The sequence below is a fragment of the Monodelphis domestica genome, chromosome 8, assembly GCF_027887165.1.
Source record: "Monodelphis domestica isolate mMonDom1 chromosome 8, mMonDom1.pri, whole genome shotgun sequence".
In the NCBI taxonomy this organism is placed as follows: Eukaryota; Metazoa; Chordata; class Mammalia; order Didelphimorphia; family Didelphidae; genus Monodelphis; species Monodelphis domestica.
The window spans coordinates 90,422,879-90,439,126 of NC_077234.1; the positions used below are offsets into that span (position 1 = coordinate 90,422,879).

At 34.7% G+C, this 16,248-nt stretch overlaps 1 protein-coding gene across 8 annotated transcripts in view; it reads right to left on the reverse strand.

Annotated features, from left to right (window-relative positions):
* CARF (calcium responsive transcription factor) overlaps nt 1–15,958 on the reverse strand; it is a 73,935-nt gene extending 57,977 nt beyond the window's left edge. The window contains exons 1-5 of one of the 8 annotated variants that reach the window (XM_056807494.1): nt 15,881–15,918; nt 10,899–10,989; nt 10,059–10,202; nt 5,980–6,100; nt 4,424–4,651 (exon numbers count right to left, since the gene is read on the reverse strand). In XM_056807494.1, the coding sequence (XP_056663472.1) occupies nt 4,424–4,651; nt 5,980–6,090 (339 nt within the window). In that variant the 5' untranslated portion in view covers nt 6,091–6,100; nt 10,059–10,202; nt 10,899–10,989; nt 15,881–15,918. Of the gene's footprint in view, nt 1–4,423; nt 4,652–5,979; nt 6,101–10,058; nt 10,203–10,898; nt 14,334–15,880 lie in introns of those variants that run through there. The other 7 variants (XM_007501908.3, XM_056807496.1, XM_056807495.1 and 4 more) reach the window with 7 other exon arrangements.
* Between the last annotated feature and the right edge of the window lie 290 nt (nt 15,959–16,248).

Below are 16,248 nucleotides of genomic sequence, written 5' to 3' on the forward strand. Positions count from 1 at the left end.
TGCTAAGAAGCACTGCCCAAATGAAAAAAGAAATTTCCTTTGATCTTGGAAATGTAATTTAATTTCTTTGACTGTTCTTTTCATTTGAAAAATGAGAAGTTTGCTTATTTTCTGTTTCCTTCCAGATCTGATGATAACTCATAACTCTAAATCTTATAACCCTAAACAGAACCTATGCCATAAACTCAGTGGGCTTTCAAGAAACACTTTTTAGTTATGGCGATATATTTCCATTAATTTAGCTAGCAGCATAATTACTTTACTTTAAAATCAATACAAATCATATATTTATTACTTAAGGACAATGTGATGTATTGGAATGAGTATTGATTTCAAATCTAAGGAAAGACTTACTTCTTCACTATCTATGTTAAGGAGAGACCTTAACAATTAGCTCATACTGTTTGGGATGGTTGGTCTGGCTTTCTGCTTTTTATTATCCTGACATGTTTCCCTCTCTCCCTTACCTAGAGGGGCAAGTATGACTTCTGTTACAAGTTCAGGTTGGTTAACTCCTTGGCTCAGTGATCCTGGGCAAGTTATTTTCTCTGGACTTAGTTCCTAAAATATAACATGAAGGGGCTGGACTAAATGACCGCGAATCTAAGGTCTCTTCCAGTTCTAAATCTGTGATCCTAAGTGAACTACCATTATGCAACATCCTACTTGGGACAAACAAAGGAACTAAACAATGAGTTAATCTGTAGTCTTCAATTTAATGATTTGTCTAGTCCAACCTATAATCTAGTGAGGTAGATATTTCCTCTATCTATAACTGCTTACTTTCTGAGGCTTCTATCCATAAACTCTCATACATGTGCCATTACATATATATTCGATATGATGGGGACCTTCCTCAATCATCTTACAATCAAATATGAGCTAACTGTCCCTTGCTTTCATTACATGAATGGTTGTTCTTTTTCGACAACACATTTCTTGGATGACATCCTTTACAGCACTCTTCCTAATTCTTTATTCACAATGTGAATAAATAAAGGAATTCTTAATTACTTTTGTTCAGATTGTAATATCACCAAGAGAAGAATGATCTTAACAAAACAGGCCTTTATTTTAGGGAGAAGCTTTGGTCATTGAAATAATTTTGCAATTTCCAAAGACAATTCATTCCTTTTTCTTCCTCCTATTCAATTCTCATACCAGTTTCCCGTTTATTTTCAGTCTTTTCAGGACTTACCTATCATATTATACATACACTCATACCTACAAACACATAAAAACTCTTTAAATTGTCCATCCAACTACACAAAATACTTTGATCACTAGGCATTCTTTTATACACTTAGTTTTTTGCTGTTAATTCAAATTCATTTGAGTGACTATGGATCTAATTTATCAACTCTAAAATGTTCTATGGTTCAGTGCAATCAATATAACTGTCATACACACAAAAATATAACCACCAGAATCCCACCATCTTTAGAAAAAAATCTCCAATTTCAACTATATGTTAGATCACTTCTAGAATAGTGGTGAATTTCTGGCAAGCACACATTTAGATTTTTATGCATCATTTGTTATCAGTACTCAAAGGATTGAAAAAGGTTCTGTAATATCTTTAAAGGGTTCTTATAATTTCCACAAACAAGAAAAAGATATAAGAGGGCCCTTAAAGTAGATTTCTGGGATATGCTTTTATGCAGTCAAGAAATCATAAGGTCAGTGGTATTGTATTTTCTTTCACAATATTGGGACTATATATTTTCTCCATGTTTCAATCAATAATAAAGATGTGGTCCTTCTATAGAATATAACTTGTAAAAGCCTTCCTGTTCCCTTCTAAAGCCTTCATCAAGGAGGGAGGTCACTGATATATTATGTATATTATATATTATTCTCATAAAAATATTTTTGGGTGGAAAAGGAAGCATCTGGGTCAATAATGGTCTCATGGTGCCTCTGGGGTAGAAGAATAATAAAGTTGGGTTTTTCTCCCTGGACTTTTTGTACATTTTCCTTCAAGTGTCACAGGAAACAATCTTGTAATGCCTTCAAAATTCTATCACCTTCAATACAAACTTTATCTGTGCATATTTTCTTTGTTTAATGCTATTTCATTTCATCTGGGCTGTGATGTTAAATTACTCTGATGCAAAAAGGAATTTTCTATACAAAATCTATACATATCTTCCCAACCTTTCATTTGTTAGTTCCTCTTCTAATTTCATTCTTAAAGGCATGCAAAATAGCTTTGTTTGGTTGGGTTTCTTACCAAGCTTTCTTCTTTTTTCTTCTTCTACCACTTCTAATGAGGCAATATTGTTCATAATCCATTCTCAGTAGAATTTGCCAAATAAGCTTATATTATAAACATGTATTTGCTTTAGCAGCTAACTGCTTAATAAGCAGATTGAGTGTTTGCTTGCCTAATGTAGTTTTTAGGCTCTCTGGCTCTGCTTTCATAGCTAGTTTATATTGTAGCTATTAAATTTCTCTATAAAATTATTATGTAAGTGTAGATGTTATTCACCCCCCTCACCACCTTTTTGGTGTTAAAAAGTCTCTCTGTTCCCTGTCTTCCTTTTTTCTTGAAAGTACTGATAATATATAATCATTATACTTTTGTGTCATCTATAAGTCTTTTGGCTCTCATCCTTAATCCTGAGCCATATTTTGTTGACATCATCTAGTCTAATCTTTGCATTGGTGTGACTGAGTAGAGTAAGCACTGCTTATTTAATTTCTTGGTAAAATTTCTCTATCTTTTCATTCTCTGCAATAGATGTTGCTATATAAGCTATAATTATTTCCGTAGTGGTCTTTCTGAAAATACTAATCATGAATCCTGGAATTTGAGATGACACATGAAATATTTCTTAGTTTGGGGGCTCTAGGAACTCCTTTATGTGCCTCTTCAAAACTATGACCCATTTTTAAATTTAACTATAATTTTCTTCTCTCTTCTTGCTTGATTTAAAGTGAGAATGCTATTATAATTCAATGCCTCTGGTAGTATGTAACCTTATTATGATTCTTAGAATCTTTTGTCTCCTTTTCTGCCATGATAGAATTGGAAAAGGATTCATCAGGGCTAAGAACAATTTGATATTTTGTTTCTTGGGTTTCCATGGTCAAGGAATTCATTATCAAATGGCCAGTCTACTGATAATAAGCCTCACTATACTGAGCTACTCTCATCCTTGAAAACTGATGTAGTCTGTTGCCAGATTTACACCAAGTCTTTCTACCTATGATAGAACCTGCCAAAGTCTGCATTCTGCTGGGATACCTTTCGTGAATCCAGACTCATCTCCACAACATGATGACATTGTCATGTCAAGTCTAGTTAATACAGACCAGAGCTAAACTTTTTCTTATCATTTATTCACCCACATCAAAATCTTCCAATAATTCCCTATAGGCTTTCCCACAACACACACATAAATTATATTCCTTGTAAAGTTCTTCGCTTTTTCAATCTATAAGTATCATGTCTAAACTTTAAGACTCTTAAAATTTAGAGCTAGAAGGGATGATATATAACATCTAGTCCAACCACCTCATCTTACAGGTGAAAACTAAGGACTAGAGAGTTACTTACTCAAATTCAGTTAGTAAAGAAAGTCAGGATTCAAACCCAGGTCCTCTAAATCTAGATGCTCTCAAGAAAACTTTTGTTCCTTTTAGTCTTTTCTCCTGCTTATTTATATTCTTTCATTCATATCTATCTCATATTCCATAATATGAAAAAAATATTTGAAGCCACTAGATCATAAGTTATATTAAAGCAAAGACTGTGTTTTCTTCAGCTTTCTAGCCCCGTTACTGCTGGTCCAATGTAATGGACATAGGAGATAGTTAAAAAATATTTGTGGAATAATGAATTCCTTTCCTCATATTTATCAGCCTATCATCTTGTTAGCTGCCACACACAATTCATGTCTAACTCATTGCTATGGGAATTCCAATCAGAATTACTGAATTGGGAGGGATAACTGCTTATTCAAAGGAAAATTAATAAAGGATGCTCCTCTTTTTTATTTAATTTGAAAGTTTATGAAGCTTTCCTCACCAACAAAAATATGTCCTGGTACAACATAGTTTTCAACAAATATCAAGTGATAAAAAATGTTAACATAATGTAATATTTAATAATAGCAATAATTTGCAAATAACTTCCTCTGAGTCCATTTTATCATCCATCAAATAAGGGTGTTGGGCTAAATGATCTCCAAGATCCATCTGAGCTCTAAATCCTATGGTCCTAAAAAACCTGAAATTTGATAGGAAAACGTATATAGCATTAGCTCCCTGTTGTCTCTTACTGGTGATTAGTTTTTAGCCATATCCCTATTGCCCTTTGTTGGAAAAGTTAAGATCTGGAAGGCAAAGTTGTTTACCTTATAATTCATTACACTTTGGGAAACATCATTGTACTGGGATTGTTTTCAGATATACTCACCATCTGAGTATTAGAATCCCCTACTGACTGAAGTTCATATTGAATTGGTTGCCCATTTTGGTCTATTAGATGAAACTGTTCTGTGGAAAGAGACTGTGGCTGGGACAGCTGGACTGGTACATTCTGTGATGGGTGTAAATTATCTGCTACACCAACTGTGATAGGCAAAACTGCAGAAGAATCATTTTGTCCAAAGGAAGGATCCCTGGAATCCATGCAGGTTAGATGCTTTTGCATAGGAAAAACAAAATGCCACTTCAATCTTTCTGAAATATAACTTTTCACAAAAATTCCCACACCAACCCAACAAAAAACTCATTTAAAATACATTGTACTTTTATTATGTGGTTGTCATTTCATCCAGACAAACAACTCTTCCTCAAAAGATACAATGGCATTAAGTTAGTGATTTTGATATAGTGTGCTGTTTGAAAGACAGGTCCCTTTATTTGAAAGGAGAGAGGGGTATAGTCATGAGTTTACTATATTCTAATTTCACTCATCAGATAACATAACTCATTTAATAAATTTGTGAACTCATGCCTCCTCAGTAATTTTATATACCTTCTATTCAGTTTAAAACACACTCATTTTAAAAAGATATCTGCTTCACCAAAGTGCTAAAAAAAGTTTGTGATCAGGGAACTACACGAAATATTCCTATAGAATTTTCAGCCCTAACACATTCCCTTAAGTTATCACTGTTATTGTTCCTTTATACATATAAAATGACTGTATGAAACATAAAAATGATCCTGGCTAGCTTACACTCATTTTATAAATTATTTGATCAAGAGATTGCCAATTCTTCCATATGATTTAAAATGTTAATGCATCTTTATGATGTAATTTTAATTTTTATTGATCATAAATTTAGAGCTTAAGGGACCTTAAGTGTCATCCAGTCTAGCTCTTATTTTAACAAGGAAGGACCTGAGACCCAGACAGGATGACTTGACAAAGATCATACAGCTATCAAGCAGTAGAACTGGGATTCCAAATCAGGGCCTGTGACTCCAAATCAAACATTCTTTTCACTGCCTCTCTTAATGTTATCTCTTTAATAATGGAATGCTGTGAGAAAATTGAACTTCACCTTAAGATTTCTAAAAATAGCTCATGAAGGTATGTAAGAGTTTTTATGCTGTTATTTTTGAATAAATAAAATATAACTCATGAAAAGACTGTGGGAGTAGAAATCCAGAAGAAAGCATGTGATTTATCACTTGTTTATATGGGCATGTGATTTGGGGTTTTGGTTTTAACGGATTGCTCCTTTACAAAAATTAATCATATGAAAATGGGTTTGAGTGATTATATCTACATGTATGTATTGTATATGTATGTATAAACCAGTGGAACTGCTTGTCAACACTGGGAGGCAGGAAGGATGAGAGGAGAGAGAGAAAACATGAATCATGGAACCATGAAAAAAATTAAAAATAAAATAAAAGGAAAATAAATATATTACTCATTTCTTAAATAAGTAACTATATAACATTCCTTCAGAATGAAAATAAGTTGTAAAGAAAGTGATTTTTCAACCTAACTCCCACCTGAAACACCTGAGCATCTCTTTCTGACTCTTTGGTGTTATTACAGTTGGCTACTAATAAATCATGAGATTGTTCCATCCTGGCATCATGGCCAGTTCCATTTTCTTCCATTAAAAGATAGCTGTAAGAATTCAAATCAAAGTCAATGCAAGTACTTTAAATGTTTTTTTTAGAAAACACTTAATCTAAACCCAACCCCCCAAACAATTTAGTGTTGCTGACTTAAGCAGCACTGTTTCCATTCCACAGAAAATTAAGATTTGACTAAATAATTTGCCAACATCTGCAGAATACTCTGGGGCAAATGTTAGTACTACATAATTTGTACAGCCTCAGAACACATTTATTCTTTAGTTTTCAAGGATGCTAAATGAAAGAAATTGATAACATTATTTTTCAAACAATTTTCTTCCTCTATCTCATTTTATCAATTCTCAAGTTTAGAATAAGGAAATAAAGTAGTTTTAATTTGTATATAAGCAAGGTTGACCACAACATCTCATTCATATAAATTGTGAATAGTTTACTAAATGGAATAAAGCCGTATCACAGAATACATATCAGTGATTAAGGGTTAGGAAGATGCCAAAAAATAGACAAATAATTGCTATCAGGATAATCATTTTGTGATTAAATGATCTTATGTGCTAATGTGACATCTGGAATTCTAGATCTTAAAAGAATAAATTTCATGTCCTTAAATTTGGATATATCAAACAACTGATAGAAATCCATTCTTAAAAACTACTCAAATGTTTCCTCAGAGGTCTTTAAAGTAGCAAACAAATATCAATCCTTCCACCCTTTATTGAGAAAACAAACTCCAAACAAAAATATGCTGCATAGAAAATTAAGATAATGCCACTTTCAATATGCATGTCAACTTTTAATTTTACAAGAATTAAAACTTAGACTAGAAATTATGTACCTCATTAAAATACTTCAGGTTTATCTTTACCTTTTCTATAAATATCTTCTCTGAAATATAACATCAGGTTTTATTAGATATCACAGTAAGATGCATGTTTTTTCAATTAATAAAATCTGTCAAATAATGCATAAAACAGAATCTGTGATGTTACTATTTCTATTTCCCTAGATCTTAACTGTTAGTCAGCCATTATATTCTAATGCTACATATTTCACAAACCAAAATAAATAAATAAATAAACAAATAAATAAATAAATAAAATGGAGGCAATGAGTTTTTTTAAATCCTAAAATATATCCTTTAAATTATTTTCACAAAGCTCCATATAGATAGGTTCTTATTTTTTAATGTTCTTGCAAAATTGAGGAATGTTTAGCTGTTTAGAACTAAACTGACCCTTGGAATTCAGTATAGAATTGAAGAGAAATGTGATGAAAGAGGAAGAAGACTTATTTACGAATTTCCAAGGGGATATTCATCAGCTTTGATAAAAGAAGACCACTAATTCTGATTATTTAAATTCATATCAACATAAAGAACTAGGTTTAGAATAATCAGGTTTCACTGGGAAAAGACTGACTAAAAGCAAAATTTTTGCTAAAATCACACCATTATAAAAAATTCAGCAATTTAAAAACAACTTTTATTCTCAATAATAAAGATCTGTTGAAAATTTTAATATAAAATACAAGCAGTCAAGGCAAGGAATTATTACTAAGAACATTTTATTTTATTTTTTTTTTAATGCATGCCCTATGAGATTTGAACTAAGATTTTTTTGGTATAGCTCCATTAATTGTAAAATTCACAACACAGAGAATATTATTTCCCCTACCCCCATTAATCTATAAAAACAGAACTTAATCAGAAAAGAACTGAACTATTTTTCCTGAGAAAAACTTATACAGGTCATACTAATCTAATAAGTGATATTATTGCATAACACATTCCTATCAGTTTTCATTTGAACAATATTATACAAATGCTTTTGATAAAATATAATTTTGAAATTCCTTTTCCTTCTCCATAAAAGTTAACTGGAAAAAAAAAACTTTAAGAACCTTGGCCCTAAAAGGTTTCAAGTTATAGAGGAAAAAGAATTTTTAAAAATATTGCTATTCCTTTCCTACTTAAAACAAAAGATTCTTTTAGCTAACAAGTAGTTTTATTTAGTTTTATTTGTGAATGTATGAATATTTCAACTTAAATATTTAAGAATATAGGTTAGTGTTATCACTAAACACAAAGTAAATCCAAAAACACAAAAAGTAAATTCTTTAAGCAAGGAAACTAGAGAACTTGATGACTCTTTAATTTTTAGAGCTTTTTTAAACTAAAATTTTATTGTGATTAGTTTTTATAAACTATGTAGGTTGTTTCCCTCAATACACTGCTATTAATCCAGTGATTGTGAAAACACTTCTTTATACTAACTAGAGAATCAGTATTTTCAGGAGAGAAAACTTCTTTGAAAGGCAGCTGCAGCTTAGAGGTATTGATTTCAGTGATTCTTCATCATACCTAGGTTACTAAATCTACTCCCTCCTTCCACTCTGTGCCTCTTTCCCTTTCCCCAAAAAACACCCAGCTAGAATTTTTTTTTTACTATTTCTAGACTTATGTCAATAAATATACTTTAAAAATTCAAATCTGGTAAGGTTAAAAGTGGTCATCAGTCATTCATATATTAACATGAAGTACTGTGATAAGCCTTTCCTTACATATCAAGCTAGTATTAGCTATACTGTAGGAACAGAAATTGGGAGTTTCAGGCAGTCTTGGGAAGTAATGAGTCTTCAAGTAAAACCTGGAAGACCATCTATCATATAAACTATAAAGGGAATTATTCTTCAAATTGGATTAGATGGCTCCTACATCCCTTTCAGCTGAGATTCTAGAGGATATTAGGTGAGAGAAGGGTTCGGAAAAAGAAGCAGAAGGATTCCAAATGCAAATTTCACCTATTAAAAAAAATTTCCAAAGGGCTGGGCTTTGGCCAAAGAAAGGGGAAAGAAAAATTCTTTGTACTCCTCTTTCCTTTTATACAATACAGCATTCAAGATGTGAGCTAGTATTCTAAGAACTATAGTAAAGCTCCATTATGAGTTGAGGCTTTTATGATTAGGATTAATAATCTAATCAGTACTTATAACATTATTACCATAGGCAAATGCACTTCAAATTTCAAAATGTCTTAAAAATCAAGTTTTGGAATACAGCTGGTTACTGTAGCAGAAGTAATGAATTTAGGACTTAAATCCAAGAACTTTTTGTGAAAAAGCAGAATGCCTGAAAAAAATCTACAGGTCTTGGACCTCAAGATGAATGAGTGTACAGCATGATGTGGCAAAAAAAGTTAATATGGTCTTAGACTACATTAAGAGTAGCTTTCAGAGATAAAGTAGAGGTCCCACTGTATCCTGCCCTGGCCAGACTGATCAGAACAGTCAATCCTCATGACATTTTAGGAGATATCCAGAAGATGGCAACCAAGATGTTGAAGTGCCTTGAGTTTATGCCATGTGAACAGTCACATGGCAAGTAAATGGGATTCCAGAAAATGGTTCAAGGAGCTGTTGTTATTAAGACTAGAGAAGTCTCAGGGAAGACTATTTAAAATAGTAGCCTTCAAGTATTTGAAAACTGGGATTAGACATTCTGTTTAGCCTCACAGGGTAAAATTTGGACCAATTGCTATTATTTAGAAAGAAAATTATGAATTGATGCAAAACCAAACTTTCCAAGAACAAGTAATGGGTGCCATCCAAGGTAGAATAGGCAATCCAAGGAGAACAGCTATTATTCCTCAAAAGGGATCTTCCTATTAAGGTTGGATAAATACTTGTCAGGTATGGATTATATTAGATGGCTTCTGAGTTTCCTTCTAACTTTAAAATTCTGTGATTTGGGGGTCTCAACTCTCAGCTCTTTAAATAACTTTATGATCTTTTGGAAATCCTATAACTTCTTAGTCTGTTTTCTCATCTTTAAAATGATTAAGTTTTTGCCTATCTATTGTGGTTGTTGTGAGCAATCTATAAATTATAAGAGGATATACAGAAATGTGAGGGAGCTAGGTAGCACAATTGAGAGTGCCAGGCCTGGAGTCAGGAAACACCTGAATTCAAATCTAGTCTTAGACACTTACTAGCTGTGCGACCCTGGACAAGTCACTTAATCTTGTTTGCCTCCATTTCCTCATCTGTAAAATGAGCCGGAGAAGGAAATAATTACCACTCCAGTATCTTTGCCAAGAAAAACCCAGTCACGAGTTGGACATCACTGAAAACAACTAAACAACAATAAGAAATAGAAATGTGAGATATTCCAATTCTTCCAAATGATACTAATAACAGATGACATTTATACAGTGCTTTAAATTTGCAAAGGGTCTTCTTGCATTATTTCATTTAGGTCTCCCACTATTTTTGTGAAATATATAGTTTAATTTTATTTTACAGATAAGGACATAAGCTCAGAGAAATAGATTGTTTTCATTTTATAGATGAACAAATGAATTTATTCCAGGTCACACATGTGGCAAATAGAAGAAACAGGACCTGAATTTAAGTTCTCTGATGCCAAGTATGATTTTCTTTTCATAACATCACAATCTCACTTACAGGTTAAGTGACTAGGCCATAGCCACATAGCTAGTAAGTAATGGAAGAGATTCAAACTCAGACCTCATGTTCAACATTCTATTACTCAACATAAATTGAGAACTGCCTCAATGGTTTTAAGTCACAAAAAAAAAGATTCCTTGGCTGAATATCTTTTAGATCATTTTGCATGCAAAATAAGTAAAAACTTTCTTCAATAAAGTTCTGCAAAATTTTTAAAACCTGAATCTGTGATTTCATTGGGCTAGGAAGTTTCTGGTAAGAAGTTACTGAATTATTAACTTTAATTTATATCACTTCTGAGAAATTTTAAACACCTCATTTTATCATGCCAAGATATTTAAATATTATAAAACATTACTTACCACACACAATAGTTCCATGTCAAGGCAAAGTTACTTAAGGACCAGCATGTTAGGTATCATGTCCATCCATAAATGAAATCTTCTTCCCCAACTGGTTACCATAAACAGAATAATATTCTAAGACAAGGTATATTTTTGACTTTTTAAGCATGTGAAATGGTAAAAATTATTTTTCACAGGCTCTATTACTATCTTCTATTAATTATATTTTCATATGTAAATACAAAAATAATCTACATGCAATGACTAAGTTAAATTGAACACCATTAAGCAATCAGAAATGTAATAATCAAGAAGGGTGGGAAAGTTTTATTAGTCCTGAGTACTAAAGCCTAGTAGGTACCACACCAACATTTATGCCATAGGTATAGTTATGCCTTTAGAAAAAAACCTGTGTATATCAAAGAGCAATTTAAATTTTTTTTCCCTTCCAATACACACATAATAGAAAATATAAAACTATTTCTTTAAGTTTTTCACAAAATAGCCCAACACTAGCAGATACTAAAATGAAACTTCCTAAGGAAACAATATTACTTTTTTTAGACCCTAGAATTGATATTAAGTACTGGTTCCAAGGCAGAAGAGCAGTAAAGAACAAACTGGGGTTACGTGATTTGCCCAGGGTCACATAGCTAAGATGTATCTGAGGCCAAATCTGAATCTAGGACCTGGCTCACTATCCTTTGAACCTAGCACCCCAAATATTACTCATTTTTAAAATATGAAAAGAGCTCTGCCTTTAGGGATACAACCAACCCAGGAATATCTAAAAGGTGAAAATAACTTGAAATTATTTTGTTATTCCATTTTGGAACTAGTGACCAAAGGTTGGGATTAACTCATGGTAATTATAGCATCTTTCTAGCACATTTCTAAAAAGGATTTTTAAAGTAACTCTCCACAACAGCCCTGTTAAATAAGTAATAGAAGTAGGCAGATTGTAGTCTTGAATAATTTGTTCAAAATGACCTCAAGAACCAGTGATACCAAAAACAAAATCCATGACACCTATAGCCTAGAAAATAAATAGGCTGATGAATAGAGTATTTTAGTGGAAGGGTTTGTTTTTTCCTTTGTTAAAAAAAAAAATGAACCTTGGAAAGTTACAGAATTTAGCAAAAATTACTAATAAAAAAGGAAATAAGTATAACATTTAGTTAATATGAAAAATTTAAATATTTATAAATTGCTTCCTGAATTGTTTCTTAAGGAGCTTGAAATTGATCAATAGTGTCTAAATAGTAATAACCAAATAATAAATACTTTTCCTCAAAACTTAAGTCATATTTAAATTTTGATCACAGAAGTCTTGGCCTACCTATTATGTACCTTCTTTTTAATTACCCTGCCTGATTTCTAATTTTGTACTCTACCCTTTCCCTATGAGAACATATGTACACATAGTTCTGTGGTCTCATATCTTAGTGTAGAGGATGCAGGGGAAATGGATTTCCATATTAACAGGAAACAAATTAAATAATTTCTAAGGTCCCCTCCTTTCAATGCTAAAGATGTATAAATTATGCAACCAGTATCACAATCCTTCCAATCACTTTAAACCACCTGACCCTCTGCCATTTTCTAAATAGGGAGTGTTATAAGTGATAAGGATATGAAATCATCATGGTTTTGATGAATTATGTTAGCTTCCACTTTAAACAAACCAATAAAAGAAATAATGTATGGGATATTTAACATCTTTAAGGCAAAAACACCATATAAATGCAAGATTTTTAATGCTTGGCAATGGTTAAACAGAGAGAACACAAATATATGAGAAATTCAGTTGTGCCTCTCTGTTCCAACTTGATGACAGAATATTTTGCATATTTCATGTGGAAGGATATTGATCAATATCAACACTCTCTTCTCTAAGCAACAAAATGCTGGGACTCCGCTGAACTCTAAATCCAGCACCTGAGGGGCAGCACCCTATAATGGATAGAAGGCTGATGTGGAGTCAGGAAGTGTTCAAGTTTCACCTCTAATACATATGAACTATATGACCATAAGCAGGTTACTTAAACTCTCAGTGCCCCATGAAACTCTCTCAGACTATTAAATTACACTAGTCTTCATCTGTGGTGCTTTCCATGCAAATGAAGTTAAAAGGTCTGGATTGCTCCTAAAATATAACAGTTGACAGAGCATTATTATTACTGATTAGTAAAAATATAGAACATAGTCACATATTCACAGAATCCTAGAAGCAGACAAAAGTTCAGAGGTAATCTAGTTCAATTCCTACTTTGTGAATCTTCTTCAATATACCTGAGAAATATTTAACCATCTGTTCCTTCCTTGAAGATGTCCAGTGAAGGGCAGGATGTACTATTTCCTAAAAAGCCTATTCCATTCTTAAATCAATCTGTAATAAAATTATATTGTTGAATTCTGTCCCTCTGCACTTTCCTGCACTGATGCTGGTTCTGTCTGTCCTTTGGGGCCAAGATATTTTAAATTGAACGTCCTCTTAAATCTGACAACTCTTCAATTTCCTTAGACTGAAACTGTTTCCAACCTCTTTTTTACTTTGGATTAATGTTCCTCCATTCCTTCAATTTATCTTCATTTGGCATCATTCTGAATCTCAATATCCTGGGTTGTCTTCCTCTAGATCTAGTTTAGTTTCCCAACACTCCTCCTAAATTATCATGCCCACAATACTTCAGATGCCATATTTTGTTAAATGCACTTTATCTCATTAGCTTCTTGTCTGCCATGACACATTGTTGAGACTCACACTTCAAATCCAGTTTGCAGTCTACCAAAACCACCTGGCTATTAACATAAACCTATACTTGCACTTAAAAAAAAAAAACAACTTATGAAATTTCATCTCATTAGACATGGACCACCATTCTAGCTTGTTTGTGGTCCTTTGGAGTTCTGATTCATGGCTTTATCCAAGCAATTTCCATCACATGCTTTGTTTTTATTAAAGAACAATCTAAAAATTAATTATTAAAAATGTGTTCCGACCTCGACTTACTGATCACATATAAGATGAAAAAACCTCTTTTCATTAATTGAAATTATTGGGCATTTTTTCCACCCCAGCAAGTTGCAAGCCAACAACAAATTTACCTAATTTATCTAATACTGATTTATTAGGGGAAAAATCCTATACATTTCAAAGTAAGCTTCCTTTATTTAAAAAATAACTGAAAATCAGAATTCAGTTGTGTTCAGGTCTTACTGAAGTCATTTAAAACCGCTAAAGTTACAAGTGCATTCGTTGTACAAACATCATATAGTATCACAAAAAAAAAATTTTTTTCCTGTAGGGAAATGCTGTTTCCTTTTTTACTGAATGGTATATGATATGATACAAAAGAACTTTTTAAGCATATATGTCTTCTATCTAAAGAACCTTTTAAAAAAACCCAAGTAGCATGGTTGTTTAAATATTTATTAAATGAATTTTGGGGACTACTGTGTGTTTGTGTATGTGTATGTATACCCATACATATATATACACATACACAATCATATATACATTATATAATGTTAATTTACCGCTAAGTTTCTTCTCTGTATCCAATACAGTATCTCTCAACCGAGTGATCCTACTCCAAGCAACACCTCAAGTTGAGTATGAAAATCATGGTTGTCTATATGCCATTGGCAACACCTTTATTTCTTTCTCCAGAAGTTGAAACTTGTCAGGGGAATGACAGCAGAAAAGGGTTCTCTCCTCAGCACTCCTTTATTCTCAAGCAAATAATTCTTCTATAAGAACGATCTAGAACAACATTTTCCAAACTAATATTTGGAATATTTGTGGGTTTGAAAATTTCCAAAGTTAATCATAAATCCTCATCCTGAGAATCTAAGGTTATATTTTTCCCAAGACAAAAGGGATTTAGGAGAAAACAAATAGTTGTTTTTATGTCAAAAGAAGTCACACTTAGGTACTTTTGACATACATGTCATAATTCATTTCAGAAAAGGTAAAAATAAAAGCTGTCAGGAAATTTTTCTTCCTTTTATTCTACCGGGCTGGGGAAATCTGTGAAATGCTGGTCCAACCCCTTCCCAATTTTCTATAGGGGTCACTTTGGTGCATCCATTGAACACAATTTAGGTACTGCAAAGATCAGACGAGGAAGTCCTTCAGCTACGCCACTCCTTTAACAATGCCTCTCACCCTGGCCTCCCGCCCCCATAACCAGCGACATACACAGGTGGTTTCTCCCGAGTATCGCACCTCACTGCAGCCGGACGCGGGCCACAGCGATTTCTGAATCCCAACCTACTCCCCCGCCCTCCTCCCTGCCCCCTCCCTCGAACACAGACACCCCCACAGGAACTCGGGATCCTAAGTCCTTCAGTCGGGCGGCTTTCGTGTCGCCGGCTCTGGAAAACGCCACCTCGAAGACGTGTGCTTGGGGGAAGGGGAAAGGGAGTCCTCGAATCCCTCAACACGGAAGCACCTTCCTCCAACGGTCACCGTTTTCTAATGACAAAGGGAGAAAGGAGCAGGGGCAGAGCTGGGTGCTCGGCCCCGGTAGAGCAAGGCCGGGGACCGAGGTGCATCCTCCAGGACTCTGCTCCTGGCCGGCTTTTCCTCCAGCCGGGCTATCTAACATCCGCCCGTCGGTGCCAGCGGGGCCCGGGGCCCTTCCCCAGGGAAAGGGACCGGGGAACCGCCGGGCTCCGCCATGTTGAACCCCGAGACGCCGCATCGAGGGGGAAGCGAACAAGCCGCGGGCGCGGGGATGGGGCCAGGAATGAGGGGGCGGGTCTCGGAGCCTCCACAGAGCCCCGGTGGGGGTCCGGGGAAAGGGAGTGGACAGGGAAAGGACAAGAGGATGGGGAGCAGGGGAGGCGGCAGAGACCGGCTCTCCAGCGCGGACCTATCCGCCGCCCCCCAGCTCCCTCAGCCTTGTGGCCGCCGGGAGCCCTGCAGGGCAACCAGGAAAGTCCGCGAAGCGCCGGAGCCGAGGGGGAGAAAATTCAAAACGAGTCTACTCAACCTCGTCTTGGCTCCGCGGCACCGCCATGGAGACCAGCGCACTGCGCATGCGCATGCGCAGTCAGGACCGGCTTGGAAGGGGCCACAACTGTGCTCCTGACTGAGGTGACCCTCTTTGGCCACCGTTGCTAGATTCCCTTCGGAATCTGCTTTTTTTTTTAATATGCTCCAGTTTAGTTTGGGTTTGTAAAGAAGAAGCTGTGGCCCACAAAAAATTCCTGTCCTGTTCCCCACTCTTCGCCTTCCCGAAGCCTTGAGGCTGGGAGTGTCATTGAGAAGGGGGAAGGCTTAATAACGTAATAAGGCATTCACAGGTTTACTCGGAGTACAGAGCCAAAAATGACTACAACTCCCACAATGCATGGCAAC